Source organism: Mirounga angustirostris, unplaced genomic scaffold (genome assembly GCF_029215605.1).
Source record: "Mirounga angustirostris isolate CCGP_5_RB_7025 unplaced genomic scaffold, mMirAng1.0.hap1 SCAF_3, whole genome shotgun sequence".
Classification (NCBI taxonomy): domain Eukaryota; kingdom Metazoa; phylum Chordata; class Mammalia; order Carnivora; family Phocidae; genus Mirounga; species Mirounga angustirostris.
This window is the reverse complement of record NW_026991711.1, coordinates 76431952-76450835: the sequence shown is the minus strand read 5'-3', so window position 1 is coordinate 76450835 and position 18884 is coordinate 76431952. Positions and strand designations below refer to the sequence as shown.

General features: G+C 38.6%; 1 protein-coding gene across 2 annotated transcripts in view; it reads right to left on the bottom strand.

Moving 5' to 3' along the window:
• Positions 1-211: 211 nt before the first annotated feature.
• The window catches only part of SACS (sacsin molecular chaperone), a 47774-nt gene continuing 29101 nt past the window's right edge, over positions 212-18884 (bottom strand). For both annotated transcript variants that reach the window (XM_045869184.3, XM_064586292.1), the window contains 2 exons: positions 17067-17093; positions 212-13110 (listed from right to left, as the gene is read on the bottom strand). In XM_045869184.3, coding sequence (XP_045725140.2) covers positions 1553-13110; positions 17067-17093 — 11585 coding nt within the window. In that variant the 3' untranslated portion in view covers positions 212-1552. The remainder of the gene's footprint in view (positions 13111-17066; positions 17094-18884) is intronic.

Here is an 18884-nt window from a genome sequence, read left to right as displayed (position 1 = left end):
AAACTCTTAACTAAATCAGCACCTAATAAACCCAGTATATATCAAATACTTTATACTCAATCATAAAAAAAGAATGTGCTAAAATTCCAATATAAAATATAATAAAAAATTCTATCCTAAATATTGCCAATAAATACATCTATATGCATATATCAAAACGTTATATAGGAAGATACTAAGTTTGATTTTCAGGAAATACCAGTTACAATAATTTGATATGTACATTTGCTTTATTAAAAGTATGGCACTTAATATAATAGCAGAAATAATTACATAGCTTCACATTCAGAAGCAATACAATAGTCGAGGCACAAACATTCCTTATTACCATAAAAGTAAAAAAGTTTTCATATGTTCCATAAGCCCTTAATTGCATAAAATTTATATTCAGCATCATTTACAGCCAGCACACTTATATAAACTAATTATCATTACCTTTCATTTACATTCTGCAAAAGAAATATGCCGAAGTACAGTATAGTAGGACACTCAAACAGGATGAAAATCAAATGTCAGTTCTGAATCATTCATGGGGAAAATGCAAGCTGACAATTCCTCTTTTATAAGCTACTGGATATTGTCACAATGATTTTACACTTTTTTTTTTTAATGTTTTCAAAGTAAAATCCAAAAAACTCCACTAAGTGCCATGTTGAAAGAAGAGATTTTTTTTTAACTGCAGCACCTTTTAGACAACGAAAGATTGCATCCTGTTCAATCACACTATACAAATTATGATATTTGTGGAAAATATGTACAAACAGAAAGCAAATGTTCTAACCGTTGATAAATGTTGTTTTGGTAAGCAGTTCTTGGACGCAATATTAACATCTGGTGATAAGAACTGCCACCATTTTGAGTTTTCCATGTTACCTTCATGAAATAGAAAGCCTGTAAACATAAAGTGTAAAAAACCATTTAAAATAAAGATGTAAAGTGCACTCAGTGCACCCTAAGAAGTACTATCTGCATACTCTTAATCAAGTAATATTCAGGATTAAAATACTGTACCATTTTATAAATGTACTGAGTATTTAAGATGTAAAATTGCAACAAATTCATAATCAGATCCAGCTGATAATAATGCATCCAAAAGAGGATCCAATTAAAGAAGTGATCAACGCCAAAGACTTAATTCCCCTTGTTTAAACCAATGATATGTCCAGTGTTTCATTAGCTCCTTCAAAAACACCATGTTAAAAACAGAAAAGTAACTCCATCCTGATCACAGACATACACAAGCTCTTATCTAACAAACCGCTAAGCTTTGGTTACATAAAGTGCAGTTCAATAATGTGCCATCCTAGCCATTCAAATACATCTAGCAATTCTGCAGCTCACCATCTTCAAAATAGTTCTCTTTCAGAGTCAGGCAGGGTCCTCCATTGATTTTCACATTAACAACAGCCCCGAAGTTCTTCCCAGCGATCTGCAATGTGCTTTATACAATTCTTAAAGAACTGGCAACAAAGCCTAAGGAAGTAGAGCACTTCACATTTGAGTTATGACACAGTCAAGCTCTAACTCTGCTTTTTTTTTTTTTTAAATACCTTCACACTTTTTGTTGTATAAAATTTTCAAGTTTTATGATGATACAGGCAGTACATTCCATCACCCTCATAGCAACCTCAGAAGTGAACCTGTCATTTGGGATCTGTGGGAAAGGAAGCAAATCAGGGTATCTTGTTTTTAAACTGTCCACACCATAAGCCTCCAATGTGTGGACATCATTTGTCAGTCCTTCAAGCTGCTGACTGTACTCCTCTATTTTCTGTGCAAGTGCGGTGGGCTTGACATCCTTATCGGACTTCCCTCTCATGGCATAGTCAGCGGCGATCAGAGCTAATTTTGTAGAGAGGTGACACTTAAAACACACCCACTCGTTGGCATTTTTATGAAGGTCATTCCTGGCAGCTGAAAAATTGGCTCTGGCTTGTCTTAACCATCTCCGTGCCTCAACTGGATTACCAACTGACTTGAAAGTGGGGGGAACAAAGAACCTCTGAGAGTAAGTCTGGCCAGCTGAAGGTGCGCTTTTTTCTTTATTTTGTTGTTGCCTTTCAGATTTATGGCTTGTTGCTTCTTGATTCCACGAAGTATAAAATCTCTGAAATGAGTACTTGTCTGACTGAAACCGGGATGCCGAGGTTGAAAATGTCCGCCTTGAGGCTCTGTCTGCATTTTGATCTAGAAAAGCCTGTTTCTCTAGTCTGTTGATTTCGTTCTGCAAATGTTTAAACACTTCATTAGCAATGTCGTGATTCTCTGGGTTTTTGTCGGGGTGCCATTTCAAATACAACCGCCTAATAATCTTTTTTCTTTCAGATTCTGGAAGCTTCCAAGCTTGCTCCACTACTGATGTCACTTCTTTTAAGATTTCTGGTAAAGAATTCACCTTGAGCTTTTTGGGGGAATGATGTTTTGAAGAAGAGGTCTTGTGGCTCTCTCTACCGGAGAAAAGAGGAGGGATGCTTCGTAGACCAGGGGCTATGAACTCGGTGGGGCTGGTGGGTGTAGAAGGGGCACTGTCTCTGCTCTGAGAGCTTTCCTCGGGCCTTGAAAACTTATACAGATCGAGAGAGCTAACTATTTTATATTCACTATAGCCAATATCAATCTGATATATCTTGCCCAGAAAACTAGAATTATCAGCATCTTCTCTTTCAACTTCTTGTACAATAATCGCGTATGTGTATGTTGGCTGGTATGATCCATAGATATCACCACCTTCGGCATCGACAAGGTACCCAACATACTCTCCTGGGTAAAAAACATTCATTGGATCCATAAGCAGAGTATAATGGATTTCAGCAGGTATTGGGGTGCCGGGCATTGGAAGTTCAAGTTTTGATGGTTCTGAAGAGTCATATTTTACTCCTAAACTGTCAAGCTTCTCACTGATCCTGTAAATATCATTGCATCCTAGCATTGCAATTAAATATGAGGTGTCAGAAATCAAATTGTCCGTTGCCGACTTCAGCGTCATTGCCAATGCTAACAAGAAGTTAATGTCCTTACTGTCTGAGTGCTGTATGTATAGCAGAATGACTGCATTACCAAATCTCTTCAGAAAAGCAAAAGTTTCACTTCTACTGTGGGGAATAGGATTAAAACCTTTAACTCTTAATGTTGTTTGAAGCTTTTCAAAACAGGACACTTTCAATCCTTCTCTTAGGGCCTTGCAAAGTCTTATGGCTTTTTCTTCATTGGCCAGGAAAGCATTATCATTTTCATGTTTCATAATTCTAATCAGTCCCGTGATGAACTGTTCAGAAGACAAGAGTAACTGCAATCTGCCCTGAAGAGAACACAACGCTCCAAACTGACAAACTTTGGGAGTCTCTTCATCTAACTGCTCTTCAAGTATACTGCTCAGTAAACGAGGTCTAAGTTTTTGAGGAAAGAGCATTATCAATTTAGTATGAAAGCCATGGTCCTTCCCTAAGTAGCACTGGCTAAGGTCAACCAACATCTGCACACCAATATTCCCCTGGATTCTACTTTTGTAATGTGGTGCATCATCAAACACTAAGATACTGGACTTCACCAGTCTGCCATCCTGGCTTGGAAGGTAAAGTGCGAGGTCTCGTACATTCTCCAGATCACCTCTCACCTTGACTGAATCATTCTGCAGACTCTTGAACAAGCCAGAAACTACTCTCTTAACTGTGCGCATTTCATTAGGATCTAGCTGTTTTCCTTCAGAATTTTTGAATATGCGGCTCAACACTTCAACATATTGCTTCGTTGAAATAATATCTTCAGTCCCTAGATGTTTAAACAACTGGTGAAATGTGCCCAGTTCTAAAGGTAGCTTGTACAAGTAAGGTTTAAAATCAGATTCATATTCTAGATTTATCACTACCTCCTCGGGCTTCAGGAGTTTCCAACCATCTTCTACCATCACAAAAGCAACCCCCCGCAGTTGAAACCGAAACTCCCTTTTTTCTGCACTGAGAAATTCATATATGCTCCTTAAGACCTTCGCTCTAGTTTTTACCATCTCTTCATCCAAAGTAGTTATGTTGCATATGTTTCTGCAGTTATTAATGACCTTATCAAGAGGAGGATCCAGGTTCACATTAAGCATGCTTAAAACTTGTTCGAGCTGTTCTTGTGGACCAAGTTCACTACCTTCTTGTTCTCTGATACTCAAGGGTGTGGCTTTCTCTGGAAGAATAGGGCAGGACGTCCAAAGGAGCTGGAGCACATCACACTGCTTAAATTTGGGGTTTACCTGTGCTCCATTGAACTTTATGAGAGGAAGTGTTCCATTGACCTCTTGGTACTGAGGATGAAACCTAATGAATTCGGCAGGGGCCCGCTCAGGACACAAGAATGGTATTAAAGAAAGTTCTTTCAGGAAATTTCCAGATAATAAATCCATTCGTTCTTGGAATATATGATGGAGCAGGATATCAACTGTATTTTGCAATGTTTCCTTAGACCAGTTTTCTGTATTAGCTCTCACACTGATTTCCTTAGCAAACTGCAGCAACTGCTGCTGGGAAAGTATGTATTTCAGTCCGATGTTTCGTAAGAATTCCACCCACGAGGTCATAAACGTGGCTTGATTTTTGGGCTTTATAAGTTGTTCCAATTTTTTAAAGAAGTCCTTAGGAATAAACAATTTTTCGGGAAGCATAACTTCAAAAACTCTCACTGTTCTATCATAGAAATGTTTTGCTTGCTTTAGTCGACTGTTAGCATCATGGATTATCAATAAACTTTCCAGTTTTTCAAAAAGTTGTTCCTTGATTTCTGACAGTTCCTCAATACTTGATAATCTATTCTTAAGATAGATCAAGTGCTCTAATTTTGCATCATATGAGAGATTCTCAATTTTTGGTAAAAGGTGTTTCAAGTATACCTCAAGATCATCTACAGGCACACAGCCAAGCACCTCATATAGTTCTTTTAGGTGTATTTTTTCTTCAAGAAATGCAGACGACGATGATTGTGTCCATTTTTCCACTTCAGTTGAAGGGATACTTTTTGTGAGTACATAGCATGTTCCAAATTTTGCAATGCTCATATACCGACCACTGATGGATTTGTAGCATGGAAGAGACTTCAAAATTTTTATGTCATCTTGGGACATCAAGTGACTCAAATTGCAGTTGAAATACATCAAAAGGGCTTCAAAGTCATTTTCTACTAATTTTTCAGTTCTAAATGTTGAAGTCTGAACCATGTAATGTACAGCCCTTAAAATGCTTGTGGGGCTCTCTATGTTTGCTGTGTGACATGACAACAGAGGAACAAATGCACTGTCTTTGGAGCAGATTTTGTTCAAGGCAAGTTGAATACAGCCAGCTTTCATGAGAGCATGAAAAACTTTATCACTTTGGGCATTTGGAAAAACTGCAATGTGCATGAGACTCAAAGGAAGCAGAACGTCACCTTCAGGAACTACAAGCTGGTTGGCTGAAACGGTGAACTTCATTCCAGGAAGCAAGGCCCAGTCTTTTAGGGTATCAACAACAATGTCAAATGTTGGTTGTGTTTCTTCTTGATCTTCTTTCACATTTACAGACTCGCTGATGAAATGCCATGCATTCTTAAGCCAAGACTCACTTGCAAAATTGTCCTTCCACTTTGTACAATTTTTGGTCTTATACTCACGAGGCAGCACAGAGGATAACAAATCTGCAAAGCTGGAAATGTCAAACACTTTTGCCACCTTACAGTTCAATAAAATACTACTGTATTTCAAATATAACGTATTCATGAACAAGTCTTTGCGGGATGGAATCAACTCATGATATGTTGTCAGAAACTTGGGTCGTTTCGCATCAAAAGTTTGCAGAACACTGTCTAGTGTAATGAGAAGGGGCAGTCCCTCCACTTCAATCTCATTTTCTTCTGCATCCTTAAAACAATAGTCCACTAAAAGTTTTAAACTATGAAAAAGCTTTAGGTTAGTCTGCTGGAGGCGACAAGGCAGCTTCCCAATGTGGCAGTTGGTGTCAGGAGAAGAAAAGGTCATTAAAAAAGCCCTAACATCAGCAGGAGTGACGTAACTGACAGGAATATCTGCGTCTATAAGACAGTGGTATAGATTGGCAGTTTCATCACAGTTATAAACCAAGTTGAAACCAATTTCTAAAAGTAGGTGTTTCAGCCTGTAGACATTCTCCGCTACGGTCTTGCGGGTTGTGATGTTATAATCTGCATTTTTAAGGTGTTGTAATTCATCCTGCAGTAAGTTGTCAAAAAACGGTCTGATTTTATTTGAAGTAGACATATTAATCCAGGTAATTATAACTGCAGAGTGTAAATCTGAGCCGTCAATATTTGGAGCCCGTACAACAGGGAGAAGACGTTTCATGTCTTCATGAATGCAACTGTAAAGAGCTTTCACTAGACAATATAAATCTGGTTGTAGGTCAAGCCTGTTAACTGGGAAAAATGATAAAAACTTCTTTAAAGTATCCTTTACAACATGAATAGGTGTGCTCTGTAAAACTGATAATGTTGGGTCAGAACCAGGGAAATAGCGCTTTTTCAGCTGGATTAGTAATTCAACGTATGCAGGCGCTATTAATGCTGTCATTAAACTGTTATTCCAGTCACTGCGAACACCAACTCCATTATCGTCCCGCCACAGATTTCTCCTGGCTGAATCTAGAGCAAAATGGCCGTTCACATGAAATGGTAATCCCGTCTCCAAAGAGAGGGGCAAGAAACAGAAGGCCCTGTGGGGCTTTTTATAGTTGTGAGTAATGCAGGCAGCCACTCCGCCACGTGGGAACAGAGTGATATCTTGGTTCTTGTGAGCCGATATAACACTCTTTGACACTTTTTCCATACTTGAAAAACCTGACCTATTACAAATGAGCCATGTAGTAAGATTTCCTTCGGAGTCTTCAGTATCCATAGTATAGGTTATCTGTTGAACTGGTATGTCTTTGAGCTGTCTCTTTTTAGTAACACTATCGATGACAGATGCATGAAATTGCTTCCTTTTCAATCTGTCCCCATCAGTGATTTTGCCCTTTACAGAATACAGTACATTCAGAGCTCCAGTACCTTTATCTATTTCACAAATAGAAATCTTTTCCATGTGGTTAAGAAACATTAAAAGTTCTGCCCCATCTGACCGCAGTTTGTCCAAAAGATTCTGGACCATTCTATCTGATGATGGAACTGAAGAAATTTCTGAAACCTTTGCCATTTCTGCATTACGAAGAGGAAATCTAAACATTGTGCAATTATCCAATTTAAAGTGAGTTCCCAGATAAAGATCCAGCACATCTGAGAACTGTGTCCGAAAATCTGCATCCAAATCTCTGAACATGCGTCCGGGACTAACAGATGTGGCTCCTGGTGCATATCTGGCATGAGGATCAAAAATACACAGGATGTCATTGCCAGAAATAAAAGAAGGACAGTCTGTAATATGATACACAGAATTGAATCCTATCCCATACTGTCCAGTTTTACAAGGATTTCCTTCTTTGGTGCCTTTTCCAAGATTCTGAATTCCTCTGACATCATCTTCTGTAAATGGTTGGTTGTTGTACACACAGAGTGCTGGCCCTTGCAGTGGGGCCCACTTATCATCAAATATTCTATCAACTGGATGCTGTCTAGGATCAAACACAAAACAGATTTCTGTGGCCTTTGCATCATCAGCATTTTGAAGAAGTTCCTTCAACATTTCCTTTTCTGAAGGATAGGCATTAAGGATACTCTTAATTCTGCTGGTCAATTTTTCTTTCTGCCCAAATTCCGTGCCAAGCGTGGTAAAACAGATGTTGGATGCATACCGCTCTAAGGCTTTATGTCGCTTTGGGACTGCTCCTAGCTTTACGGCTACTTCCCTGGGTATATCAGCATGACAGTATTTTACAGTGGTGTCCTTTACTTTTATCCAGGGACAATCGTTGTAGCATAAAGATTTAGCAGGGAGAAGCTTAAGATTAGTATCTGGCAGTAATATCTTGCCATAATTTTTCTCACAAAATTCCTGTTTCTTTTCTCTGATGAGACTCCATATTCCTTCACTAATTATTCGCCGGCAAAGCTGAAAATTCTCTTCTGTTATTTGCTTTGTTCCTTTCTCTTGATCAATAGATTCCAAAACAAGGGCAAAATCTTCAACAGTAAATGACTGCCTCACACCCATGCTTTCAAAAAGTTCACGGAAATTATTTTTGTACTTATTAGGCAGCTGATAAAGGTATGGTGCAGCTTCAAAATTCAAATGAAAAGAAACTTTCTCCGAGTCAACATATGCATTCTCAACTAGGATGAAGCTGAAGGGTTTTAACTTTTCAACAATTGATAATTTAATGATTTCATTTTGCATCATTGCATCATGAAGGTATTTGTAGCAGGCATTGGTGATATTCTCCTGGTATAATGTAATTCCATCATCAACTGATTTTGCAACTTCTTTCAATTGGTTCACAACCAGATCAACTGTTGGCTTCCTTAGTAGCCCCAAAAACTCCTTAACAGCCAATGACACTGAACCACAACCTCTGAAGGAATGTGAGTTTTCATTTAGAATTGGTTGCAAGAGACAAACTATATCTTGATGCTCAGCTGTATAAAGGTCAGTTGCTGCAAACATAGTTTCAGGCTTAAAACTGTTCCCTTTCCAGTCCAAAGAAAATCCTGCTGGCTTTGTTAGAAATGGAAGGAAGGGGATTGTTTGATATTTTGTGGCAAAATCCTTTGCTCTAGGATCCCTTATTTTTAGTTTTTCATCGATGAGACTTAACAGGATACTACTTCTTAGACAAGCAGCAGCATGATCACTTTTATTAATTTCGGCCACGGATTGTGCCCGTTCCAGCATGTCATCCCATAAAATGTCATCTTTTGCCATGCCTAACTGAACCAGCTTAATCAAAATAATAGGATTAAGATAATCCTGAGTAGAACCATAAGGAAACCGTCCATCTTTAGTATCAAATAACTTTGCAACTCGTCCTTCAGGGTGGATTAACCTTGATGGTAAAACCAAAGGATGCCCCTCTAAAGAGCAAGGAATACAGGGAGTAACACGAAGAATTCCTGAGAATTCATCAATTTTTTCATTTAGAACAAAATTCATTAAAGGATCTCTGAGTTCTGCTTCAATTTCTTGAATATTTGGGAAAAACACTTCTGAAAAAAACTGCTTCTCTGAAAATGTATTTTCAAGCAGTATCTGTTTGCAGCCAGCTTCTTCAAATCCTGATTTTACTGAAGAAGGAAGTTCAACAGCACAAAGGTTTTTTGACCCAGTCTTCTTGAGGTATTTCAAAAATATCTTGAAGGCTGCGGGACCAACATCTTTTCTTTTAAGTATAGAGTCATCTAGAAATCTCACATTCTTCATGGAAACCCATGTGGATCCATCAGAGAAGACTCTGGTCAATTCTTTCCCTTTTCCATGAGCTATATCTTCATAAAATCCTTGGCAAATTACAGAAAAATCATCATGAACTAATTCAGGATCAGGCCACACTGAGTAGTAAGTATAATCCATTAGTTCCCCATTAGTGGCCAAGTCACGCAGGACACTGAGCGCCTCCAAGTAAGCTTTCACAATAACGTGCCTCATGAAGGTGGTATTCCATCGTCCTTTTGTGTCCGTCTTCCAGATTTCTTTTCTATTTGAAGTAACAGCAAAACACCCATTGATGTGAACTGGCAATCCTGTTTTGATTCGTAAGGGTAAATAGCAAAATACTTCTCCAACATGTGGTTTCACAGCCCACTTCCGATCCTGGATTTCAGACAGCAGAACTCCCACTGCCCCACAAGGAACCAGCCCTAGTCTTCGTCCACTTTCATTCAGGGAAAACTTGAGAGCCTCTCCTGTATCCATGCAGGTGCATATAAGCCACGTGGTATACTCTACTGTTTTTTGTGGCAGCTCATCTGATGGCTTTTTCAATTGGCCAGACTTAGCCATTTCAAAGAGAGCAGTTAGGTCATCATCCGGACCTCTGAAAAGTGGCGACTGTAAATCAGCAATCCTTCTGAACACGTGGTGAAATTCTTCAACTGTGATCTGAAGAATGCAAGATGACTTTGGCGCATCAGCAGGAAGCTTTTTATTACTGCTGGTGCAAGTCTTCATGAGCCTAGCAGCTTCTTTTAAAACACTTAAGACAGGTGCGCTCAATGCTTTGGAAGAGCAGGGGTTTTTTTTAATTATTACCGTGTCTTGTGCCAAGTTGGGATTGGTTTCCTCAATTTTCAAGTACTTCAAGTACATTGAGTTCACACTCTGAGTGAAAATGATAAGCCGGTGTCCACAGAGACTAAATTCATCCACAAGAGAATAAATATCTGCTGTATTGTAGCAGGTACTACTAACTTCACTCACTTTCGCTTCCTGTTGAGTTCTAAAGGACAGTCGGAAAAGAGTTCCACTGTAGCTGTAAGGTGCTTCTACAGTCAAAGGTAACTGACAGCCAAAAACATCTATAAATGGTTTGAACTGATTAGGAAATTTCCTCAGTCTTTTCTGTTGTTTACTCCAATTAATTTTGATCCCGGGATTAGATTTGTCTTTAATGTGTTTACTGATGTGGTTTATGTTTGGATCGAACATTATCATGAATTCTCGACTCATGATGATGGGAATGTCGGTGATATGGTACACGGAATTAAATCCAAGACCAAATTTTCCAACTTTGTCAACCTCTTCTCTCTTTAAAGATTCTCCTAGCCTAGTGATGTTCACAAAATCTGAATCTGAGAACTGAGAATTATTGAATGACCACAGAGCGGGTCCGTGGCAAGCCGCCATGCCTGGGTCCAGCAGATTCTCTCGAATGTCCATATTTCTTCGCATATCAATCATGAAACTGCATTCTGTTGCATTTGCATCATCAGCATTTTGAAGTAGTTCTTTAAAAATGTCTGACACTGAAGGGTATTCTTCCAGAATATTTTTAATTCTTACAGTAAGTGGCTCCCTCTGCCCTGACTGCTCAAATCCCATGTTTTCAGGATTAATCAGTCTTGTGCTAAGGCAAGGTACTTTCAGCCATTCTGCAGTTTTCATAGGTATGTCCTCATGCACCAGAATGATTGGTTCCACCGAATCTTCCAGTAAGTCATTGAGGTCATCAACTTTGATGTCACAATAACAGCATTCATGAATTGGCTTCATGATAAGTTTAGAAGGATTTTTGCTATGATGTATGGGAACCGGTGTATTGGGGCTTGCTGGAATCTGATTGCTGTAAAGCCATCTGATGATATTCAACATAAGATGAAGATTTTGTTTGCTTTCTTGATCACTGAGATCTTGGTCACTTTTGAGATACACCTTCTGAATGACCATGGAAATATGATCTGATGTCAACTCCTCTATCGAACCACAGACCTTAAAGAGTTGGTGGAATTTTGCCATGGTTTTAGGCACACTATGCAAATAAGGCTGAAGGTCAAGATCATGGAATGGTTTTATCACAGCTTGGGCAAGGGGACAAAATTTTTTGCCAGTCCAAACCCATGGAAATTTTAAGGCTCTGAAAGCATCCTTCCCTTCATTTAAATGATCATGCATGAATCCATAAATTTCAAGCAAAATGTGTTGAAACTGATAGTAGTCTTCATCACTAAAGGTTTTCGAAGTATACCAATCAACAACAATTTTAAAGTGTTTTAAGACAGCACTGATGCTAGGTTTGGTGAAGATCCCTAAAGCTCTCTCCAGGTTAATATGGACACTCTCAACAAGGGGAAGTGACGAGCCAACCAGAATCGCATGGGCTCCATCACACATATCTGGCGGGGCACAAAGGTTATAGACGTCTCCCTTCCAGACTAAAGAGCCTGGATAGTTTGGTGGCCTTTCCTTGCAAGCTGGAACCCATTTTATTTTCTTCAGGGTCATCTTTCCTTCAGACGACTGTAACAGTGTATGATTCTTGTTTAAAACCAGTAAGAGTGTTTTGGCTTTCTTTAGAAGAACATCCTGATTTGGACAAGAACTGACCTGTAACGCTTCAATTTTTTTTGCTACTTGCACAACATCATTCTCTTGGAGACTGGCTTCGTTTTTTAGACCAATCTGTCTTAAAGAGTGAAGAATATCTGGTGAGGTAAAAACTGAAGGTGGGAAGCAAGTTTCCTCTTCACTGTAAAAGAGATCCTTTAGTACTTCTATATCAGGATCAAAGAGTTCACTGGCTGACACCATCCGTTCCTGTGAAATCTGAATGAATTTTAATGGCATTAACCAGTCAAGCACATTCGGATTCTCATTTTTCAGAGAGGACAGATTCTCAAGGGTCCATAACATAAGGTGTGTTACCTCATCGTGTGAATAAAATGCATTTTCAATATCTTTTAAAATGAGCTTTAGGCAATTAGTGGTCTTTAACTTCTCTATTTTCAACATGTTTGCCAAGCGAATAGTAGCTTCGTCGCTGCTGTCTATTACTGAAACAGAGAGTCGGAGATCTGGAGGAAGTTTGGCAGTATGGTGCAAAACCTTACAGCCTTTTAGTTTTGTGTAAGAGGAAATTCCCTGATCAGATAAATGGTTAATTCGCTTGAATATCGGCAATTCCTGAATTATTCTTTTCTCTTTTTCACTGCTATCAGTTAGACCAGCTAAAAACTTCCTTAGGGCCTCTTTGTGTGGGGGAAGTAGCGAAGCTATCTGATTACACAATTTTGGCAACGGCAACTTCTCCATTATCTGCAGAACAGCACTCGGTAATGGTGAGTGAATGTATTTTTTAATAAGTGGATGCTGTATGGAGGCATCTAATTTTTTAAGGACAATCCCTCCAAGTTTTTGTACAATGTCTGCTAAAAATTCAGGAAGCTGTGCTTCAGATTCATCATCTAAAATGACTAATGATGGAATCCTGAGTCTAACAAGTTCCACACACGTCTGACCTTCGCCTAGTGTAGTTCTGGGGAGAAGTGGCATCTCATCAAATAAAGTCAAATCCTCTGAAAAATGTATATAGAGATTCTTCCAAACCATTTTAAGCCATGAAACAGATGGGTGATTTTTGTCTTCATCAAATGGGTACCACTGAACAATCAACTCTCTGCCAGGCCAGAATGTATTCATTACTTCTTTGATAAGACGTGCAAATCGTTCTGGATTTAGAAGCTGCAGCTGAGTACATGGTCTCCCTGTAAATCATACACAGAAATGTTATAAATACATGTAACACTCTACTGTAATTTACTGAGCTTTCTATTCTTGCAGATTACATAGTACAACAAAGCCATTTTTAGAAGATTTAAGTACACTGTAAAAATGCAAACATTCAGCATACCTGGGCTAAAATAATTTTTATGTAACGACAGAGAATCTACAGATACACTTATATTTACAATGACTTAAGGGAGAAATAATTCTCTTTGGAAAGTGCTTATTTTAAATAAATATTTAAAATGCATTTGGGTGTATTTTTAAAATTATCCTATGATGTTTTACAAATGGAATCAACATGGAAAGTGATTTTTAGTGGTTATCTGTCCACAAATAAAAACATCAAAGAAAATGTAGCTAAAGCTTAACTAAGTACCATTCTATTTAAGGGTAAGCAATTTGTAAGCAAACCCAATATGAATTTCCTTCCTTCGTGTTTCCAGGATGGGAACATGGCTGCACAGGATGAAGAGAGGGGCATGAGACTGAAGTCCCTGTCTCAGATGACCAACACTCTCTGAAGCTGAGGCAGCGAGGGGACTTACAGACTTTCCTTCCACTCACTAAAACTAGATGTGTAAGGTAGGTGTCACCTGAATTCTCTCTGGAAAAAGGATGGGGATGAAGTTCTGGTCCCAAGACTGCTCCATTTACATGCCCAAGTAGGGACGATATTCACAGCTTTTCCAAAGAAGCTTTTACCTAGCTACTTATTACTTATTATACTCTTCGGAGCCCTGGGATTTTGCAGAAATGCCCCAGGGACAAGGGATGGGAGCAGGTGGGCACTGCTGCGAAAGTGGGGCTTGTCCCCCACCAAGCAACTCTACTTCTAGATGTTTTATAAGTGAGGAGACTAGTAAGATTTTGCCTAGGGAAAAAGATTTTTAACCACTGGTCCAGAAAATAACATTATTTCTAAGCGCATTTTATGTTTCAGAGTATTTAAAATACCAATAGGGAAAGATTTTTCAAGAACACTATATACCTATAGGTATGTGTTAGCTCATGGGGAGAAATAAAAAGCATCTCAAATTTGATCTTATGGAAAACTAACAATTTTCTTCCTATGTACATACAATTTCTAGACTCTTAAAAGGCTAATTTAAAAAAATTATAAAAGAGGGCCTCAAGCCTTTGAAACTTTGGTACATAACTAATTTTTAACCAAGAAAGGACACCCTTATCTCACAGTCTTACACGTTGGGAAGATGACTTTACCTTCTACCAAGAAAATTTTCTTTCATGCTACAATAAGACATTTTAAAATTACTGCCACAGAAATTTAAGCAAGGGCACAATTTTGCAACTTCTGGAAGATGTCAATACCCAAATTCTGAATATCTTCAGTTTCTACATGTGTGATTTAGGGTAAATCAAGTAGTATTTAAGAAATCATAAAATCTTGTCAGTAGTCTGACTACTATAGTCTCTTTACCTATGAGTCCCATTAAAATATAATTTTTTATAATTAAGTTTTAACAACAGTGTTCTAAAAAAAAAGCTGACTGAATTGAATTAGTAGAATATCCAAATCATAAGTAAGGCAAGGATATAATACCAAAGATACAAAAAAGAGTTAGAAATTAAAATTCAGAACACTATGAAAACAAAACATTAAATGTGCACCACACTGTGCTCTATGTTAATAATTGCCACATGACATGCATTTTGTAGATAATGCTGTCTAGTATCCTCATGTGAAACTAGCAATTTATAAAACTATACCCACCTTCAGGAAAAATATCTAATACTAATGTATAACTAAAAAACCGAGAAAACATCCACAATACATATAACATGCAACTAACACACCAGTCATGCTTAACTGAAAAAACATAAGGGAAAGTAAAGGAGAGAGAAAATGAAGTTAAGACACAGTTCTAGGTACCCAGAGGGATTCAATCTGAAGTCCTGATTTCTATTTAGTTTGTATTTAAGCCTTTAGCTTTTCACCCTAAAGTAGAAATGTTAACACAGAAAAGTCTTCACATGATAGGTTAGAAAGCCATTGAAATGACAAAGCACCTCCAACAGTATCGGCAAAATATTTTTTATAGCATTTTAATAAATGACTGTGTTTTTGTTGCCCTAGCCTCGAAAATCATCAGCACTGTCAAAAGAGGTCAACTTGACAGTACTGAAAGTGTTCCTGGAGACAGAAATGTTTTATCTAAAGTATGATTAGACATGATTATTTCAGAAATAACTCTTCTAAGAGTAGTTTTTGCTTTACTATCAATCTGTTCAAAATAAAAAACATCAACACACTGAATCACTCTTTAAAGACTGCACTATGTTTTTTGTTTATATTTATTCGCATGTTTATGTTCAGTCCTACCCCTGAGAGAGATTTTTGACCCAGATGAAAACAGGATATTATAGACTACTTCAACGTTTACTTAGCCAAGAAATCTCAGCCCCGAATGCTTTTGTCAACTGGGAGCTCACCACACTTGACCAGACTCCTTCGGAGTCGCAGCCGGCTGACCCTGGGCATCGAAGGCCATCAGCACAGCAACAGCTCTTTACACTTTTCTTCTACAGAAAGGGGCAGTGGCAGCTTTGATGGATGATGAGTTCTAACTACACTCCACTGTGTAGCGCTAGCCAAATCTCTTTGTAAATACACATGTGACAGAGTGGAAGTCCATTCAGTGGTAAGCTACAGATGAGTCAAATCTTCCAAGAAACAGAAAGATGGGAAGAGAAAAGAACTAAGGAAGGAAAGGAAAGTGCGTGTCTACCCGCCAAGCACTCCATCTGGCACTGGGCAGGTCTAGCGGCAGCACCACGAGCGCTATGGGGGTCCAGTGGAAACGTCCACTCTAACGTGGAACCTGCCAATGTGATTCAAAAATCCACTGGTGGCCAAAGTTCTTCTCAAGAAGTCCACATTGGCATTCTGCCTTCCTAGTGTCCCTAGTGTTCATGTAGAAAAGGAGATGCCACGAGACAACAGGAGAGGTCACTGCCTTTACCCAGAGTGTCCCCAGGGCATATGATAAGTATGCAGCCTACTCCTACCACCATTTTGTTTTCCTCTTTGATTATACATCTTAAAAATATAGGATATATTAAGGTTTAAAAATATATAGTAAAAATAGCTGTGGATGACAAGCCACTTACAAGCTAGAAACCAAATTTAATATTAATAGGAATCATCAATATAACAATGACTTGGGTTCTCAATTAATTTGAGTATGGGTACAGCTTACTTCAAAGAACTGACCAACTCCAAAAATAATATTTACCATAAAAACAATTCCTGTAAAGCAAATCTTGCATCCTCTTGTTTTCCAAGTGAAACATGAACTGAGGGGAAATAATACCAGCTGAGTCAAAATATTTTTATTTTTTAAAAAAAGTCAATAAAACGACACTGTAGGCACAGTAAGAACAATGAGCCGATTGTTCCGAGTGAAAGCTGTGTTAGCCACTTTACTTTCCTCTGTGTGCCAAGCAGAGGGTCGCTCTGCCATTCCCAGCTGCACCACGGTAAGCCAGATGCCACTGGGGCTACCAGAAAGCCTCCTCCCTTCATGGTCACGGATCCCAGAACAGGGTCCCCTCTACACTTTCTAATCTCAGCATTTGTGTGTATCATATAAGAGAGGTGCATTCATTCACACTTTTCCACTAAAAACCACAGCTTAAAATACAAATTTCAGCAGAATTCTTTGAGACCAAATGTTCTATGAAATGTTTTCAAATCATTTAAATATGGTTTTATTGTGGTATGTACAACCACCACCTATATGCCTATATTGGTATAGTTTCCTCTCTCCTTTAATAGTTATCAGCACCAGAGAAAAAAAAAAAAGTTAACATTAATCTCTAGCTACTTCAGTAAATGAAAAAACAAGATTGAAAGAATCAAATGAACAAAAACATCAGGCTACAAATAAACACAACATTTAGTCAGTTACCATACCTGAATATCCCCAGAGAAGTTGTTGTGCTAGAATATAATTAAATCCGATCTTAGAAAAAGCCAGAATTGTCAGAATTTCACATGATGGCTACAATAATTATTCTACATCTTAAGATAGCACTGTCTATGGAATCTTACACATCATTATGTAAAAAGAAAAGCCATAAACAAAACTCCAAATATAGCAGAATATACACTTAAGATTTAAAAATGTATTTCAATGCAAACTAAATCTAAACTACATACTGGGTGGGAAATCTTAGTTCAGAAAGAAAGCAAAGAAGAAAGGAATATAATTTTGTATGTATAAATTACATTTCAACAGCATAAAGTCATTTGGTAAGTTCCCAATGCGCTTTTTGTACAGATGATTATCACATGATATTCAGATATTCCAGATAAGAATTAAGAAAGGGAAGGGCGCCTGGGTGGCTCAGTCAGTTAAGCATCTGACTCTTGATTTCAGCTCAGGTCATGATCTCAGGGTCATGAGATTGAGCCCCGCGTCGGGCCCCGTGCTGGGTGTGGAGCCTGCTTGAGATTCTCTCTCTCCCCTCCTTCCACCCTTCCCCCTGCCTCTTAAAAAAAAAAAAAAAAAAAAAAAAGAATTAAGAAAGGGAAGACATCTAATTTACAGAGTAAATCACTCAATAAATTGGAGTATATCTACAAAGTAAGTACACAATTTTTGGAGTATCTCCATAAAGTAAGTATAATTCGGACTCTGATAAAGAAAGGGAGGTTTTCTCATATATTTCCACTGCTTGCTTATGGTAACCACCAATAATTTCAAACATCAAAGAATCCTCCATGGCCATCTAACCCCTCCTCTGCCTGAAGCAAGCCATTTCTTTGCTCAAGTACACCTCCACAGCTCTGTGCGATGTTTGTATATTTGGGTACCTTAGGCTACACTTAGCAGCTAACACAGAGCCCACGCTCTTACCAAAGGAATTTTTTTTTTTTAAAGATTTTATTTATTCATTTGACAGAGACAGATACGGCGAGAGAAGGAACACAAGCACGGGGAGTAGGAGAGGGAGAAGCAGGCTTCCCGCTGAGCAGGGAGCCTGACACGGGGCTTGATCCCAGGACCCTGGGATCATGACTTAAGCCTAAGGCAGATGCTTAATGACTGAGCCACCCAGGCGCCCCTTTACCAAAGGAATTTAAGCTCTTCTAATCTGAACATCCTTCCAATTACTTTAGAGGCATTCTGTCAGTCAATATTGACTGAGGACTAGAGACAGAGAAATAAACAAGAGACATGACCTCAGACCATGTCTTATAGTCTAATGGGAAAGGTGGGTGTTAGACAAATTATTACAAATGATGAAACAGGTACACGGGTGGGGCACAAGTGCTACGGGGAGCTCCGTGTGCCATGAGGACACATGGGCCATGAAGGGGCACGAGAGCGAGATGGGGGGCAAAGGAAACCATGTACACCACACCTAAGGGAGGAAAAGAACAGGCCATCTCCCAAATATGAGAAGGATTAAGAGAGACAATAAAAGAGATTATTAATAATAATCACAATAATAGCAAATACTGATATATCCTTTCCATGTACTGGATTCCAGGCATCTTCCTAACACCCAGAAATGGAGCCACATAATGAAGGGCCTCATAAGAAATGTTAAGAATTTTGGCCTTTGTTCCAAGGAAAAAGGGGAAGCCTTTGAAAGATCTTCAGATAAGAAGTGGGAAAAAATTTAGAAAGATAATCATAGCAGTACTGTTGCTGTGTTAACTAGAGAGGCAAGGATGGATGTGGGAAGACTTTCAAAATTATTCCCATATTCCAGGTGGACATAA